The 16,611-nt window shown below is 41.7% G+C and overlaps 1 protein-coding gene across 1 annotated transcript in view; it reads right to left on the minus strand.

The window, feature by feature from the left end:
* The window catches only part of ephb2a (eph receptor B2a), a 52,244-nt gene that overhangs the window by 18,205 nt on the left and 17,428 nt on the right, over positions 1-16,611 (minus strand). Inside the window, exons 2-5 of the mRNA XM_086213920.1 lie at positions 9,340-9,404; positions 8,030-8,714; positions 3,733-3,888; positions 39-374 (exon numbers count right to left, since the gene is read on the minus strand). Coding sequence (XP_086070046.1) covers positions 39-374; positions 3,733-3,888; positions 8,030-8,714; positions 9,340-9,404 — 1,242 coding nt within the window. The remainder of the gene's footprint in view (positions 1-38; positions 375-3,732; positions 3,889-8,029; positions 8,715-9,339; positions 9,405-16,611) is intronic.

A 16,611-nucleotide genomic window follows, 5' to 3' on the forward strand; every position in this document is an offset into this window, starting at 1 on the left:
TCAAAAATCCCTGAGACAACACTTATGAGGACACTAACCGGCCTGGTTGGTGGTGATGTTGACAGACGTGTAGTGAGGGGAATAAGGACTCTGGTCAGAGACTCCATTAACAGCCTGTATTTCGAAAGTATACTGGGTGTGAGCCAGGAGGTCACTGATGTGAACGCGGGTGTCCGTCAGTCCCAGCTGACGAGGTACAAACTGCACGTTGTCTCCACAGCGGGTGCAGCCACCGCGTCCGTTACCACAACTCTTACAAATGATATTGTAGACAACATCGTCACGGCCGCCGCCCTCCTGCGGTGGACTCCACTCCAGCCTCAGAGATGTCTCATTCACTATGGAAATTACATTTTCTGGAGCAGATGGAACAGCTGGAAGAGAAAGGGAGGGAATAAAACCATATAGTTATTATATTGTATTGTGCTATCCCTAAAGGAATATGATTTGAATGAATGTTCTTTATTGCCCCAATATTCAAGTCAGTGTATTCATCCATCCATCCATCCATCAATCTATCCATTTTCTATACCACTTATCCATTAAGAGTTGTGGAAGTGTGTGTGTGTGTGTGTGTGTGTGGGGGGGGGGGGGGGGGCCTGGAGCTCATCCCAGCTGACATTGGGCAAGAGGCGAGGTACAACCTTGACAGGTTGCCAGTCCGTCACAGGGCCATAAGGAGCATTTAGGGGTTCAGTATCTTGCCCAACGATACTTCAACATGATCGCCAGGGGAAATGAGGATTGAACCAACAACCCTTTGGTTGCTAGATGGCCACGCTACCTCCAAGCTATGCCCTCAGTGTATTCAAGTTCACATTTACCTTGATTTGCAGTAGATAAGTACAAATAGAAAGATCAGACAGTTTTTGTCTTTTACATATATAATATCAAAGATCTAAGGGGTGATTTTTTTTTGTTTAGCGCCACTTATAAATATATATACAAATTCTTTGTAACGTGTGGCATAGTGTAAAAAGGAGGAAATAGTCCAGGGAGCCATACTGAAGGCATTTTCAACAACTGACATGTTTATGAAATCCTGCAGTCTGCAGACCAGCTCAATTTACACTGATTTCTTTTTCACTGACTGTCTTGCCTGAAACAGCTATATCTTTCCTGTTCCTGTTCTATTCCTCAAGTACTGAAAATTTTAAAAAGGAAAAAAAGAATAGAAATATCCCTTAATGGGTGCTGTATCCAAAACAAATAGGTAAAGAAGAGTATAGGGTCCAAGCAGCAGGATTTATTTAGCTAAAGTAACGATTTGAGCCAACAAGCTCTTCCTCGGTCTTGTAAAGTGTAGCTGTGAATTGTCCTTTTAAATATACATAAAAACACACATAGAGAGCTTAAACACATGATCCTCTTCCAACTCACCATAATTCAATACTGATGCATACAAGTATTTTTGCACAATTGTGATAATTAACATTGCATCCATACGCCTGGGTATACAAACAAAGCCATAAATTTGAAGCTGAACTGACTTTAGTCCTCACCGTATGTCAGAGACAAGTTGAGGATAATAATAATGTAGATTTTTAATGTCTGGCTTCAGTCTCAGCCTCTACACAGACGTAAACCTTATCCCTGTTGTTATATAGTCAAGGTTTTTTTTTTGTGTTAGTCTTATGCACTATTCAGCTTGAACCTTGCTCATTGTTTAATATAGCTTTTACTTTCAGATTTTTGTACACTTTGTTTAAGGCTGCAATAAACACTTTGGGCCCTATCTTACACATGGCACAAGCTGGCACTCATTCAAACACAAGGGTCATTGCTAGTTTCAAACCAGTGGTCTGGCATGACATGGTCTGGTGCAACTATGATGCAATGTTATTTCGCGACACCAGAAAATGTTTGCTCCATAGACCAAGAAGTCACTGGTCTTAGGCCGATGCCGTAACAAGTGAAACGTGATTTAAAGGGTGCACCAATCAGATGAGCAGAAGTGTGGGATTTCAATGTGGTTCTACTGATGCCCAAAAATGGCATGCGAGGCCTGTTTCACCTCCAGTAGCTTTGCGTGATGTGTGCTGCTCCCACATATAAATATATTGGGTGATAGTCGAACCTCTGACTGAGGAGGAGCAATGTAGTTTTTTTCCCGGCCATGGAACCGTGGATCAGCTCTTCACCCTCACTAGGGTGCTGGAGGGGTCATGGGAGTTTGTCCAACCAGTCCACATGTACTTTGTGGATTTGGAGAAGGCTTATGACCGTGTTCCCAGGAGCACCCTGTGGGGGGTAATCTGGGAGTATGGGGTAGATGGCCCCTTAAAAAGGGCCATTCGGTCTTTCTTCTGGGGGAGTGAGAGTCTGGTTTGTGTTGCCGGCAGTAAGTCCGACTTGTTCCAAGTGAGGGTTGGACTCCGCCAAGGCTGCCCTTTGTCACCGGTTCCATTCATAATTTTTATGGGCAGAAATTCTAGGCGCAGCCAGGTGGTGGAGGGGGTCGAGTTTGGTGGTGGGGGGATGTTGTCTCTGCTTTTCGCAGATGATGTGGTCCTCTTAGCTCCATCAAACCATGACCTCCTCTTGCTGGGACAGTTTGCACCCGAATGTGAAGGGGCAGGGATGAGAATCAGCACCTCCAAGTATGAGGCCATTGTCCTCAGCCGGAAAAGGGTGGCCTGCCCACTCCAGGTCGGGGGCGAGGTCCTGCCTCAGGTGGAGGAGTATCTTGGGATCTTGTTCACAAGTGAGAGTAAGATGAAGTGGGAGATTGACAGGCGGATTGGGGCGGTCCGTTGTGGTAAAGAGGGATCTTAGACAAAAGGCGAAGCTCTCGATTTACCGGTCAATCTACGTTCCAACCCTCACCTATGGTCATGAGCTTTGGGTAATGACTGAAAGAACAAGATCGTGAATACAAGAGGCCGAAATGAGTTTCCTCCGCAGGGTGGCTGTGCTCCCCCTTAGAGACAGGGTGAGAAGCTCAGTCATTCGGGAGGGACTCAGAGTAGAGCCACTGCTCCTCCATGTTGAGAGGAGTCAGTTGAGGTGGTTTGGGCATTTGGTGAGGATGCCTCCCGGACGCCTCCCTCAGGAGGTTTTCCAGGCATGTCTGACCGGGAGGAGGCCTCGGGGCTGACCCAGGACATGCTTGAGGGATTATATCTCTCGGCTGGCCTGGGAACGCCTCGGGATTCCCCTGGAAGAGTTGGTGGAGGTGGCTAGGGAGAGGACAGTCTGGGCTTCCTTGCTGAGGCTGCTGCCCCCACGACCCGGACCAACTGGATAAGTGGAGGATGACGACAACGACTCTGATTGGTTTGAGAGTTGTCACCCTGAATCACACTTATGAATAACTATGCATCTATGACTGCCTCTTTGCTCCATGGTTTGTGTTCTGATTACACACCCTCTAAATACAAAAATGAGGCTGAATACGCCCAAACGCATGACGCACACATAGCACCATCTGCTAATCGCCTGGTGCAATAGATTGCCTAAATATGCCACTTTGAGTTTGAGAACTGTGCTCAGCTTCCCCCTCTTTCATTCCCACTCCACATCTTGTTTCTCCCCCATCCCTTTGCTTCACTTAATGAAACACCTGTTCATACATTTTTCTGCATGACACCAAATTTAAAACATCAACATACAGTAAATGTCTAGGGTAAGTGGTCCGTTCAATTCTTTGCCCTTACTTTAATCTGACCACACTTCTTCTTTAGACATGGACAGGTTTTTATATTGTGACTTGAGTTATACTGATATACATACTGGTACATGGCATCTGTGGAGGATCAGAGTCTGTGCGGTAGAAACTGTTGCGACACACACAATTCGTTGCCCCTTCACTGGTGGTTCTGCTGTTGATGGGGCACTGTAGACACCGGTGGTCTCCCTGTGCAGCCTTGAAGAAGCCTGATACACAAGCTGGGAGGGCAGTAGGCAGCAGGAGCAGGAAGAAGGAGGGATAAGGAAAGGGAAAGAAGAAATAAAAACACCTAGTTTATGGACAAAAGACATGGTGTACAGGAGAAAAGAATGTAAATATTGGATGAAATCAACTTCATCACAGTGGGTGTTTCAGAAATGACAGTATTTTCTTTAGTTAGATCCAAAAAATACCCACACCATAGCCAAGCAAGGTTAGTCATGATGGGGAGGATATCTCATAAAGGTTAACTTATTGAAGTGACATGTTTTGGGCCTACTGTACGTCAGATGCTTCTTTTTAAGGTATTAAATCATCATCTCATGACACCCACATTTAAACCAACAGATCAGGTGTCATGTATATGCATTATACATATAGACATATATCTTAGGTTGATTACATTGTTTATCGAGACCAAACTTTGCCCATGAGCAAGTACTTGGTGAATGTGGTGAGACAACTTTCCCATTTCACAGGTAGAAACTTTGAGTAGAACCAGAAACTGTGAGGGCGGCCATCTGCCTCGACTGGCTGAGGACGAGGGATGGAGGGAGAGTTTTTGTTGAGTACAATAAGAGAAGAAAATCTTTCTTATATGGAGGAAATTTGCCTTCAGCATCAAGCTTGTCATGTGGCAACTAAATATCCTTGAACAGAAAGATGAAACTTAATCTTTTAGTAGCATGAAAACGTACTGCTCTTTTTCTCATCCTGGTTTTACTTAATTGCTACAACTGACGCTGACTGCTTTCAAGCAGAAACCTCAGTCACATATTTTACACCAGCTAATCAAACTGAACAAACAATAGCAGATTCAGGCAGCAGATATCGATGGAGATTTAGATATGTATTTTAGGGAACATCATTATTTTCCCAGTGTGTTCCCTCTCTCCCTGAACAAAGATAGAACCACATGACTGTTCTGTGATTACAATTCTGCACTACAGGCCTTTCATATCTGACACCAATCATCTGACCATAGCTTTGGAACTCAGTTCTGGTCTTTTCCAAATTAAAACAATGTAGCCTCCTCATTAATCATTACTATATTTAATTCATCTCAAGCGACCTTTCTTTTATCAATCAGAAAGTTGATTTTCAGGACCCACCCCAAAAACCCTGAACCTCAGAGGACGTTGTTATTAACTACAGACTGCATCTCATTTGTCAATCACTGGACAAATAAATAGGAAAAACTGTTGACAGAGGAAACAGAGAGTACATATATTTACAAAATAAGTCCTACCTTACTAAATAGAAAGACGACAGCAAAAGAGAGTCTCCATATAAGAATACATCACTCATACATTCCGTAGCGGAAATATCCAGATAAATGAAGTATATCATTTTGCATTAGGCTCAGGAACTTGGACGCTAAGTTGGAACTCAGACCTAGTTTGGTAACATATTCAACAGATAGTTATCCAATAATACAAGTCACACGCGCAATGTAAGGGAACAAACAAAACAAAATAAACCATAAAATAAAAATGGTTAATGACACAGAGAAATAACTGATAAAGATCCTTTGCCCTTTCATCTTTAGTAAAGCAGGAGTTTTATTTTTTCAATTAATGTTGAAAAAGCTAGGATTTGAGTAAAGCTCAACGCTGCCCTATTAAGCCCCCACAAAATATCCACGAGAGCCAGCCAGGGTGAGCCAATAGCTGGTTTGATTGTTTTTGTGAGCATAGAACACCTGAAAGTGACATGCTATATATACCTGGTTACCCTGTTTTTGTTTGCTGGATGTATAAAATACAAAAACAACAACAACAAAAAAACAGAAAAAAACAAAACCATTGCAAGTAAATGAATGAATGATTTGCTATATATATATATGGGGAGGAAAAAAAACATGTTCAGTGACTGATGGACTCCATTAGTGGCATAATAGCTTCCATGTTGGCTCCATAGGGAGAAATCAATAAATGTTTAATGTCATAATGCACTAAAGGGATTATATTGTCTGTAAAAAACCTACAATCTCATAGTAACACTGGAAGCCATCATCAATTAATTTCAATTTCAATCTAAATATCAGTATTAATATCTAAACACATAAACAATATGAGCATTGTAACATCACATGGGTTGAAACATCTTCTGTTTTCTATCAGCCCTGCACGACCAAAGCTGCCATCAAGGTGACACACTGGGATGCAATAATAACGTCATTTCCAAGTAAAAGAATATTAGTGCCCCCAGTATCGAGGTATGGGCTCAATACTGAGTGGAGGTCTGTGAACCCGCACCAATTGTCCAGCCACCAAATCACCAATCGGACCCATAGACCCCATGTCATTTCCTCCGAAATGATCCATCAACACCTCAGTTAAACTAAGCTGAGGCATATGGTTCATGGCATGGACATGGTCGTTTTTTGGGTTTTTTTAATGTGTTCACCCACGGTTGGAAAAATGAAACTTGCAATTATAAATGGGAAAGATAAAGTGATCTTGTGTGTTAAAGTTGTTGTTAAGTGGACGTTGTTGTTAAATGGACTTTGTTGACATTGTATGTAAAGACAATATATTTTCTCTTCTGCTTCACTTGAATTTTATGTCTCCATGGAATCATAAGCTAAACTCAAACAGTGAACAGCCGATGAGCGTTATACCGTGTGATATAAGATTATATATTAGAGAGAGAACATTTTTATCTTGTGTGGTAGAAACAAAATAGTATAATACATAAGTACATCTTGAACTGAAAGAATTGCTCTTGTAAGCATGATAACTGAATACCTATGATATTTGGAGTGCTGGCTCAGAATGTTTTAAAGACATTAAATCAAATATATATTAAGGAATTACAACTGATCAAATGTAACTAGACGTGATCCTGCTACAATACTGAGTGCTGAAGGGGGAAACAGATCAGGCAAACCAATTGTTATCATCAATGTTTTGGGGAAGTCTTTAACTGACGGAATATCACTGTTCTGTAAAAATTCATAACTTAGGAGGAAACTATGACAGTTTAGCTCCGGGCAAAGCAGTGGTTGGTCAGTTGGTCCACCATCTTAATTCAGACTGAAATATCAAAATAGTAATCCTGTCAATTTAATATGCAGTATCTTCTGAAAGTGCAACACCAATTATATTCTGAATATATTTTCATGTCAAACTAGTAAATGTCCCAACATTTCACAGGAGAATTTGAAGTTTTTGTAAAAATATCTCCACAGCACATCCAGTAATTTGTGTGAAACTCAAGTTCGGACATATCAGGCTGCACCGGTAGGTCCCTAAAGACTCTCCAGCTGGTCCAAAATGCTGCTGCCCGCGTGTTGACGAGAACTAGTAGAAGAGACCATGTCTCTCCTGTACTGGCTTCTCTGCATTTGCTCCCTGTCAAATTTAGAATAGAATTCAAAATTCTCCTTCTAACATACAAAGCCCTCAACAGTCAGGCACCCTCATATCTGACAGAGCTCATAGTCCCCTATTATCCAACTAGAACCCTTCGCTCCCAGGTTGCAGGGTTACTGGTGGTTCCTAGAGTTTCTAAAAGTAGACTGGGAGCCAGAGCCTTCAGCTACCAGGCTCCCCTCCTGTGGAACCGTCTCCCAGTTTTGGGCCGGGATGCAGACACCCTCTCTACATTTGAAAGCAGACGTAAGACCTTCCTTTTTGATCAAGCTTATAGTTAGGGCTGGGTTAGGCTAGCCTTTAGATATGCTGCTATAGGCTTGGGGGATCTACCACGATGCACTGTTGCTGACTCAACCTCTTCTCCAGAGCCTTTGTGCTTTCCCACTTTCCAGATGCCTGAGTGCTGCTGCTGCTGGAGGAGGCTACAGACCTGAAGGGGCTCAAGCTACTACAGCATTAGCATTAGTAGTATTCACGTTAGTATTCGCAGTATTGTACGAGCATTAACATCATCATTGTGTTTGTATTGTATTTGCTAGCACATAATGCTCACACACTAAGATTGATTATTGGTAGGAAGTTGTTGTTATTGTATGCTGTGAACTCACTTTAGAACAATTACAAACATAGTTTTACATTGTAAATGAAAACTAGTTGAATTATGTGAACATTTTTGCCCATTATATTTTTAAAATTTTGAAACTTGCTTCAATAAATGAGAATGAGGAAAAAAAAACAAAAAAACAAAACAGTTCCTTACCTCTGCACACTGTCCCGTTCTCCACCGCCTCATAACCAGCTTTGCACATGCAGCGCCCGATGGGCACCATCCACTCCCCGTCTCCGTTACAGTACAGCTTGATGGGTACATCTACTTCCTCCCCATTGGGAACACACACTCCTCTGGCTGCCACCAGTGAGGTGCTCTCTGCTCCAGACAGAGTCTCAGGAAAGATGGCACCGTTCTGGATCACGCTGGGACATTTCCTGTAGAAAACTCTTACAGCTATTAGCGACATGCATGCGCCATAATCCTGGAAGGCGAGGTAGAAGCCGTTACGTGAGACAGGTCCAAAACTCCTGACTTCACTGTTGATTTTCATGATGCGGCCGCCGAGGTCAACCTGAGAGAAGCTCTCATCAGCTGCTATCGTGTCCACTTTGACCCAGGGGTTCTCCATCCAGGGTGGGGAGGATTTAGTGGCAGAGTCCGAGTCAGACTCATAGTAGTACAGGTTAAAGGTCTCTTTGCAGGACCCGGGTACATTTGGTATGGAGTTACAATCACGGACTGAGAACTTCATCTGGACATGGATGCGCTGTGCGCCGCGGCGACGAATGAATTTGGTGCGTACCCAGTTGTTCTGGCTGCTATCGAAGACATTACACACCTGATATGTTCGGATTGTGTTCATGTTCTCATCATAGCCGCTAACTTCCTCCCACTGTAAAGAGACAGAACACAAAACTACTAATCTCCTCAGGCATCAAATGTGGAAAGAAATTCAAATATCAGTATCAAATATCTTGGATGTAGAAGTAATGTAATTGGAAACCAAAAAAAAGTAAAGCCTTAAAAAAATCCCTTTTTATGCCTTTGTTCAGAACAATTAAATAGCAGCTGATCTCAGTCAGATCACTTCCCACAATGCTTTAGTGATGTCTTCCCAGCACCCCCAGCAGCTTCTCTGCCGTAGGTTGTATTAACAATGGTTCAATATTTACACCGTTAACTTGAAGTTATTTCACAAAAAACGAGTACATGGGAGAGAATGTTTAACAGGATGTTCGCAAAAATCAGGGAAACTGTTACTGTTACAAGAGTAACAAAACATTTCAAAGACATATGTTTTTGTATTTCAGTGACAGTACAATGCTTGGATATTTTTTTTTAATTTTGATTGATCTTTTTTTTTAAAAAAATTCGATATTTTGACCAAGACATTGATGTGAATGGGTATCAAGCATCAATTGAAATGTGATGAAAAATGAAATCAAATGTGTGGCTGGTACCAAGCTGCTCAACAGATTGTATTGGGTTTATGCTTGCCATCTGAGAATCTCACTCACCCCCTGTGATGGGTGGATGGTCCAGCCCAATTCTGCTGTCGCTGTTGTGGAATCCATGAGTACTTCTGAAAGAAACAAATTTGTGAACATTTTAGCATTCCATATGCTACTCTTTCCACATATATATACAGTATGTGTGTAAAAATTAAAAGAAAATGCAGCATGTAAAATAAAAATGTTTCAACATTAAATATTCAGTCATTACCTGGTTCTCAACATTGGAAATAAAATGCTGTCTAAAATCAATGTAATGTTGTATTTGTGCAGGTATTATTTAAGACACAATGGGGAATAGTGAAATATTTATCCATAATTATGTTACATGTAATTGTCAGCATATTTATTTGGGGCCCAAATGTGTGTGTTTTTGCAAGAATTTGTAAATCAGTGAAAATGAAAACACGTTATTTCTTGTGTGGTTTTTTTTTTTGCATCGCATTTTCAAGACTTTACACGCTTCAGAGTAGTCTGCGTTTATGTTTTTAAATTATGTTAAATACACCAAGAACACTCCAATTCATCCACAATTTACATCATAATCACCAGCACATGCACATTCCAAAGAACTGGCTTCAGTACGATTTTTACAGAATTAACTCATGTTAAACTAGGATGTGCTTTTTGTTTATGCCACAACATTAGAATGGACTATAATTGACTGTATTCTATATTGGATTATTTTAACTACTGTTGTACTTTTTAGTACAAAACTGTTACACTTATTATAGAGGGTGATGGCTGTTTCAGGGGGTTGAATTTCACCACCACAAACTCCCAAATTACAAGCTATTTTTCTGGGACAATACTGGTGTGTTACTCATAAAAACAAGTATGCAACCATTCAAATACCAGCATCATTTTCATTTTATCTGATATCATTAAAGCTCATGGATCTGTTACTCTAACTGGACTCCACCTATTTATAATCTGAGTTCGGCACAGACCCGTGCATTTTTAAAAGGCGTTCTAATTTTGTTCTGTTTCTTGCAACTGTAAGTAGACATTCTGTGTCTGCCCGGGGGCAAACGCTCCTGTCCCCACATCCATAAAGCCCCTCTGAGTGAGGTCCATTAATTCCATGCCATCCACACACCACTGAGTAGAAACATGCTGCTAGCGCTGCGTTTCTGACACATGTTCAATTATTCACATCATCCTGGATGTCTGATACTGAGTAAAGCTTCTTCCTGCAGTGGCTCTGAGGGGAATTACAGTTGATCAGGCTGTTGGCGGCTGCTAATCAAGCTCAGCACTGCCTGCATCCATGTTCCACATTCCAGCTACAAAGAGAATCCGACTTCTCAGTGATTACAGATTCATTCTTTTGCACACACACACATATACACACACACATACATGCATGCACACACATACATACACACATACATGCATGCACACACTCACACACAATTATGCTCACTTCAGTGAGTCTGTGCATGTACATAGTTATTAGCATTCAAACAGAGCAGCAGGATATCACGGAATGTTCTCCGACATAATGCGTCTAGCTTTGAAGCTTTTCTTTCGCGAGTAAAGGACAGAAACCACAATCTAACATTCACTACACAGTAAAATACAGGTGACACTGTAAAGGTGTGTTGTCCCAAAATAACAATATAAAATTATTCTCAGTTTGTCCTTAACATGTTAATCCACTTAGTGTTTTTCACTTGTTCATTCTTTTAGCAAAAATAGATAGTATCTTATGGAATGATTACATCATCCTATATTCTTTTCATGTAGTAATATCTTTCTGTTCAGGTTTGACTCTGTCTCAAAGAAGAAAGAATAACAAAACACAACAAAATATAATGCACATCTAGTCTACATTACTTTCACCTACATGCAATAATATGTATGATACTACCAAACCTGATATGAACTATCACCAGAAATGATGCAAAACTGTCTGGAGTCTCTCGTAAACTCTATCGCATATGAACATACTGTAGGAGTAGGAGTTGCCTCCATTCTACAAGATCACGGCATTCACAAAACTCACTGAACAGACTCTCATATATTGAAGTGCTGTTGTAGGAATAACACTGTTATGATGTGAGTTAAATTGACTTTTTGGTGGAAAGCCTACTCATGCTGTGTTCATGAATCTCAATTGCAGTGGCAGATAACAACAGTGGACACACAGCCACCCATCCATCTATTTCTATATCGCTTATCCATTAATGGGGGGGGGGGGGGGGGGTGGAGCCTATCCCAGCTGACATTGGGCGTGGGGCAGGGTACACCCTGGACAGGTCGCAGGGCCATCAGGAGTGATTAGGGGTTCAGTACCTTGCTCAAAGATACATCGACACAGTCACCAGGGGAAGTGAGGATCGAACCAGTGACCCTTTGGTTGCTAGATGACCAGTCTGCCTCTGAGCCATGTCCTTCCAGTGGGCAATTATCATTTTATAGTTTAGCTCAAATTTAGAAAATACATAAACAAGTTAACAGTTGCCCAAAAATCATTAAATGTTATGATTTTGCCAGGAGCACCTCAGTGACAGCCTGCAGCAGAGTAGCAGCCTGTGGTAGCTCTGTAACAGTGCCATGTGGCTCTGGAGTGGCAGCCAGCACCACGTAGACACTGCTCTGTTTTCTTAGTCTTTATTAGTCCTGTTTTATTACTTTAAGATTGAAACTGGGTCATGAAAACACCAATGTAAATTGTGATGTCATGTGGTGCTGCCAGTCCTTCAATCTCAGTCCAGACCGTTTGTTAATGCAGCTGCAGGAAGTAGGAGTGATGGGGGTGCTGCACCGGCTATGCGCAGACCTCAAGATCAAGTGACGAGTCATGTATGGACAATTGTTACTGAAGTACTTCACTGCCCACTAGTGGAACTACCACAAAAGCAGAGTTTTTATTATTTTGCCAAATCTCAACAAACTAACAAAAGATGCAACAGAGATGAAGTGACAGACGCTGCCTTGTGGCAAAATCCAAGCACTGTAATGAAGAAAACGTATGGCTGAACTGAAATTTTGTAAAAGGTGACTACAAGCCCTGGAGGAGGGCCAGAAAAATGCAACAGGCATGCGAGGTCCAAGTGTCATAATGATGCCATTCAAAAAAATGAACTGCTCTTAAAAACATAGCCAATTAATGCGCTTTGATGTGACCGCCAACCTCAGGCGACAGCATGGCATGTTTTGGAGCTAATGTTAAGAACAGCGCTACCTTGGAACAAAAGGGAGTGGCTTTTTGAAGTGACAGCAGTCATGATGACATTTTCTATGAACTAATGCTTGACTTTATGTTCAACCTTCTGAAAGAGAGAGCGTTAATTCTGAGGAGACACAAGAAGCTCTCGGACACAATTCAAAATGTAGTCATTCGGGAGTGCACTTGTGCGTTTCAAACCAAGATTATTATTTATGTAGATTATGTATATGTGTGTGGTTATATGTTCGTGCTCGCTGTAAATTATGTCTCAGAACCCCCCCCCCCCCACACACACACACACACATCTCCTCTGAGATCAGACCCACTTTACCCCCTATCACTCTGAAATGCCAAACTTTAATTCACCACGTTGCGCTTCATTATTTAAGATCTTTGAACTGCACCATATAAACAAACAGCATTAATAGTAGCATTAGTGTTCTACAGAACAGAAGACCCAGTAGCCTGTGAACATTAATGAAATGGTGTATTTATTGTAGGTTGACCATAGAGACAGGCTAGGATCAGTCTGTTGTTGGACTGTAGGAGGAAGCCGGAGTACCCAGAGAGAACCCACGCAGGCACAGGGAGAACATGCAAACTCCACACAGAAAGATCCAGTGCCTGAGCCGGGGCTTGAACCGGAACCTTCTTGCTGTGAGGTGACAGTGCTGACCACTGCACCACCGTTCCTCAATCTGTCCAATATTAACATACAAATACACAAAGCACAAAAATAGGTTGAGCAATCGATGGGTAAAATAAAACTTAAAAATTCCGATACATAATAATATATTGGCACTGGCCCCAGAAATCCAGCATCAGTGGGACTTTACTCCATGATGCCAGTATGGCCATGGATTTATATATACTGTATTCCAAGGTGCTCCCTGGGAAGCCCCTGGTGCTGTCCCTACTTCAGGCCTACTGCATTGGAGACTTTCCAAACCAAGGCCTGCCTGGCTCACAATCCAGAATCACAGGCAACATGCCCGCTCTGACAAGGTTAATTGATATAATTGACATGACGTGCTACAGACCGATAGAAAGTCACCATTCAGTGGCCGCGGGCAACATGCCACCCTGTCAAAGAGCCAAGAGCCTCACTAAAGATCCCTTGTTAACAAAGTGGGCACCACTTACTGAGTGTAACCAAATTATTTATACAGAGCGAGCTTTGCCAGAGGCAGGAGAGTGTTAGTGCAGAACTGCACACACACGTGCACGCACACACACACACACACACACACACACACACACACACACACACACACACAAGACAAAGGGATTGACAGTCATACAGGACACTGAACAACTTAGGCAGCATTTGACACTTGCTCATCATCAACAAGTGGCTCAGCAGCTCAGAGTATAGCAGCACACATGACCTGGTAACTGGTAACATATAGAGAAGATCATAATGTAACATAGGCGCGGCTGACAGATCAACTTTGTTTTTGCAAGTGTACATTTTGACTGGATCTATTTTAGAGTTGTGAATGGGTGAGTGGTTGTTTAGTAATAAGAGGGTTTGATCTCCACAGACTATTTTGAAGTGTCCTTTAGCAGGACACTATGAACTTCTGTGAGCTGTGAGCCACTGCACCTTCTGCCCCTTTGCGTGCAACATGTGTCTGATTATACAAAGCAGTGTCTCAGTTTCTGATAGGTGTGACTGATTTGTCTGTGGACCAACCACCACACTTCATGGGTCTCCCCTGCTTCTCCTTACGCTCTGGCTTGGCTCCTCCCCAAACAGATATTCAAGTTTGAGCTTATTAACTATTCTACAACAAATAAGCATGCCGTCATCATACAGGCAAAATTGAGCGAACAGAGTTTGATTGTGTTTTACAATGTCAACAGCAGCGTTAAATGTGCTTCTGTGAAAATCAGTATTTTTTTTTAAAGGTTTCCATCAGCTAAAACAGCCTTTGGCGCTTAGATGCTGGACAGGAGATTGTGATTTGTCCCTTCACTTTGGACCCATCAAGTTGTAGGATTCAAGTAGATAGCAGCTTAGCTACTTTGCGCCCTAACCTGCTTGTCGAACACCACAAATCTCTGGGGTTTCCATCTGTCAGCACAGTGCTATGCTGGCTGTGTGAGGCAGTTTGTGACAGATGCCATATAGTGGCTGTAGTCATTATAACCACAGGAACCCATAGACAAGGAGTGTTGGGATGGTGTTAGATGAGGCAACTTTTATATAAAAGACTGTTTTTCATTTCAGCTTTGAAATGAAATTCACGAAGAAAATAACTGCCCCTTACCTTCGACAAAAGCCATGAAATGGCTTTTTCTTTTCCTAAACTCAAACCAGTCACATTCTCAACTAGTCAGTTCACTAGTAGAGCTACCCATTTAAACTGCGAGATCTAACAGTTTTTCTGTTGCTCACTGCTTGCCGTGTCCAACTGTTGTTTGGATCTGGTTCTACTGTATGTATTAAAGTCTCTATTAGGAAATCCTGTGTGCTTCTTATATTTTTCGGGAGCTTTAGTGTGCTACCTTTATAGTTCAAGCATTGCACGCACAGGAAGAACCTAAAAGCAGATCAGTTTTATTGTTCAATCAAATAATGTATCATTCATTTCACATTCATGAAATGTTTCTCAGTACATGAGTTGTCCTGACTGAAATGACTTTAGGTTGGTTTTTTTTTGCAAGAACTTGGCATTATATCAAAGAAAATATTGAGATAATGTTTGTGTCAACATCACCCTCACCTACAGTGGGGTTTTATGTGCCCATCACGAGAACAATGGAATGTTTTTTACAGGATAGTTTTCTGCCATCGTTAGATTTGTACTGGTGTTCAGAAACAAACTTAAATTTGAGAAGCTACTTTTGTCTCGAAATGGCCCAGTTTTCCGGCTGCTCGCTTCCTGTTAGTATCAGCAGCGATTAATGAGGAGCTGGAAGGGAGCGGCGAGCCAGGTGTCGGAGGCGCCACTAAGCAGGAATAAAGAGGCCATCAGCATTGACCCGCAACCAATTCCCACAGATTTGGTCCAGAAGTAAGCACGAGGATGGGTGCAGATCAGATCTGCATGTCTCTGTTCTCCAGCACCAGTACAGATCAGCATTTTTACCAAAAACTGTCATTAACTTGGGGTGCTATCTTTCATTCTAATCTTGAATTGTCTGTCTTTGAAACCAGGTCCTAGATCTCTCCAGGATTTCATTGTAAGTCTCTGTAAAAATTAACAAAAAAAGCAATGGATGCAGCTAAAATTCTGTCCACAAAATGGCCCAAAGGAATTCAGAAAACACACTTGAATTTTTTTTGCCCTTTCTGACGAAGCGCAACAGCCTTTGTAATTATATTAATTTTTTTGATTGACAAAAGAATCAAGAGGCATAATTTTTCAGTCAGAAGATTCGGATTCTGAGAATTTTACTGTTTGCAAAAAACATCAGAGAGATGGCTGAAAACACAACATACGGTAAACAAACATATTTTAAACGAAAAAGATGCAACAAAACGATCCTTAAATCATTGATTACTGTGTTTAAGTTACATAGGGTATGTATCGGGGTTATATCTTCATTTTTTTACAAAAGTTTGTGGCAGTGACATTAAAGAAGTTTTATTAAGATGGACAGCCAGATAGTAATGACTCGTACAGGAGGTGAGTTGCGTGTACCGTGAATCATCACGGTATACGCAACCATTAAAATTGCAAAGCATACTTCACTTGATCCTTAAAATTTACAGGATTTAAAAGATGGTCAACTGTGTTGGAAAAAAAAAAAATCTTAGGCTGTTGTACGGATTAAGACCATCCAACTTTTAGCTCAGGGTTTAGCTCAGTTGACTGGTGGCCAAGTAACAATAAGTCCTACCATGCAAACGCTTGACTAAAATATGTTTCTGAGGACATTTGGGGTGAGAAATAGTGAACACAGTAATTGAATCTATATCTATATTTGAATCAAACAAGTGGACTGGATTTGGTCTGTGTATGCACATAGAATAAGTGCTAGCAGCAGGTGCTTGGATATAACGGCTTTGACTCCTTGCTTGTGCATCCATTTTCCTCTCTCTGACTGAGACTGAGGCCGGTGAAGGTCAGAGCTTGACTGCACAACACAGCACT

This window comes from Aulostomus chinensis, chromosome 9, assembly GCF_037954235.1.
Source record: "Aulostomus chinensis isolate RoL2024-O1b breed Wild chromosome 9, RoL_Achi_v1.0, whole genome shotgun sequence".
Classification (NCBI taxonomy): domain Eukaryota; kingdom Metazoa; phylum Chordata; class Actinopteri; order Syngnathiformes; family Aulostomidae; genus Aulostomus; species Aulostomus chinensis.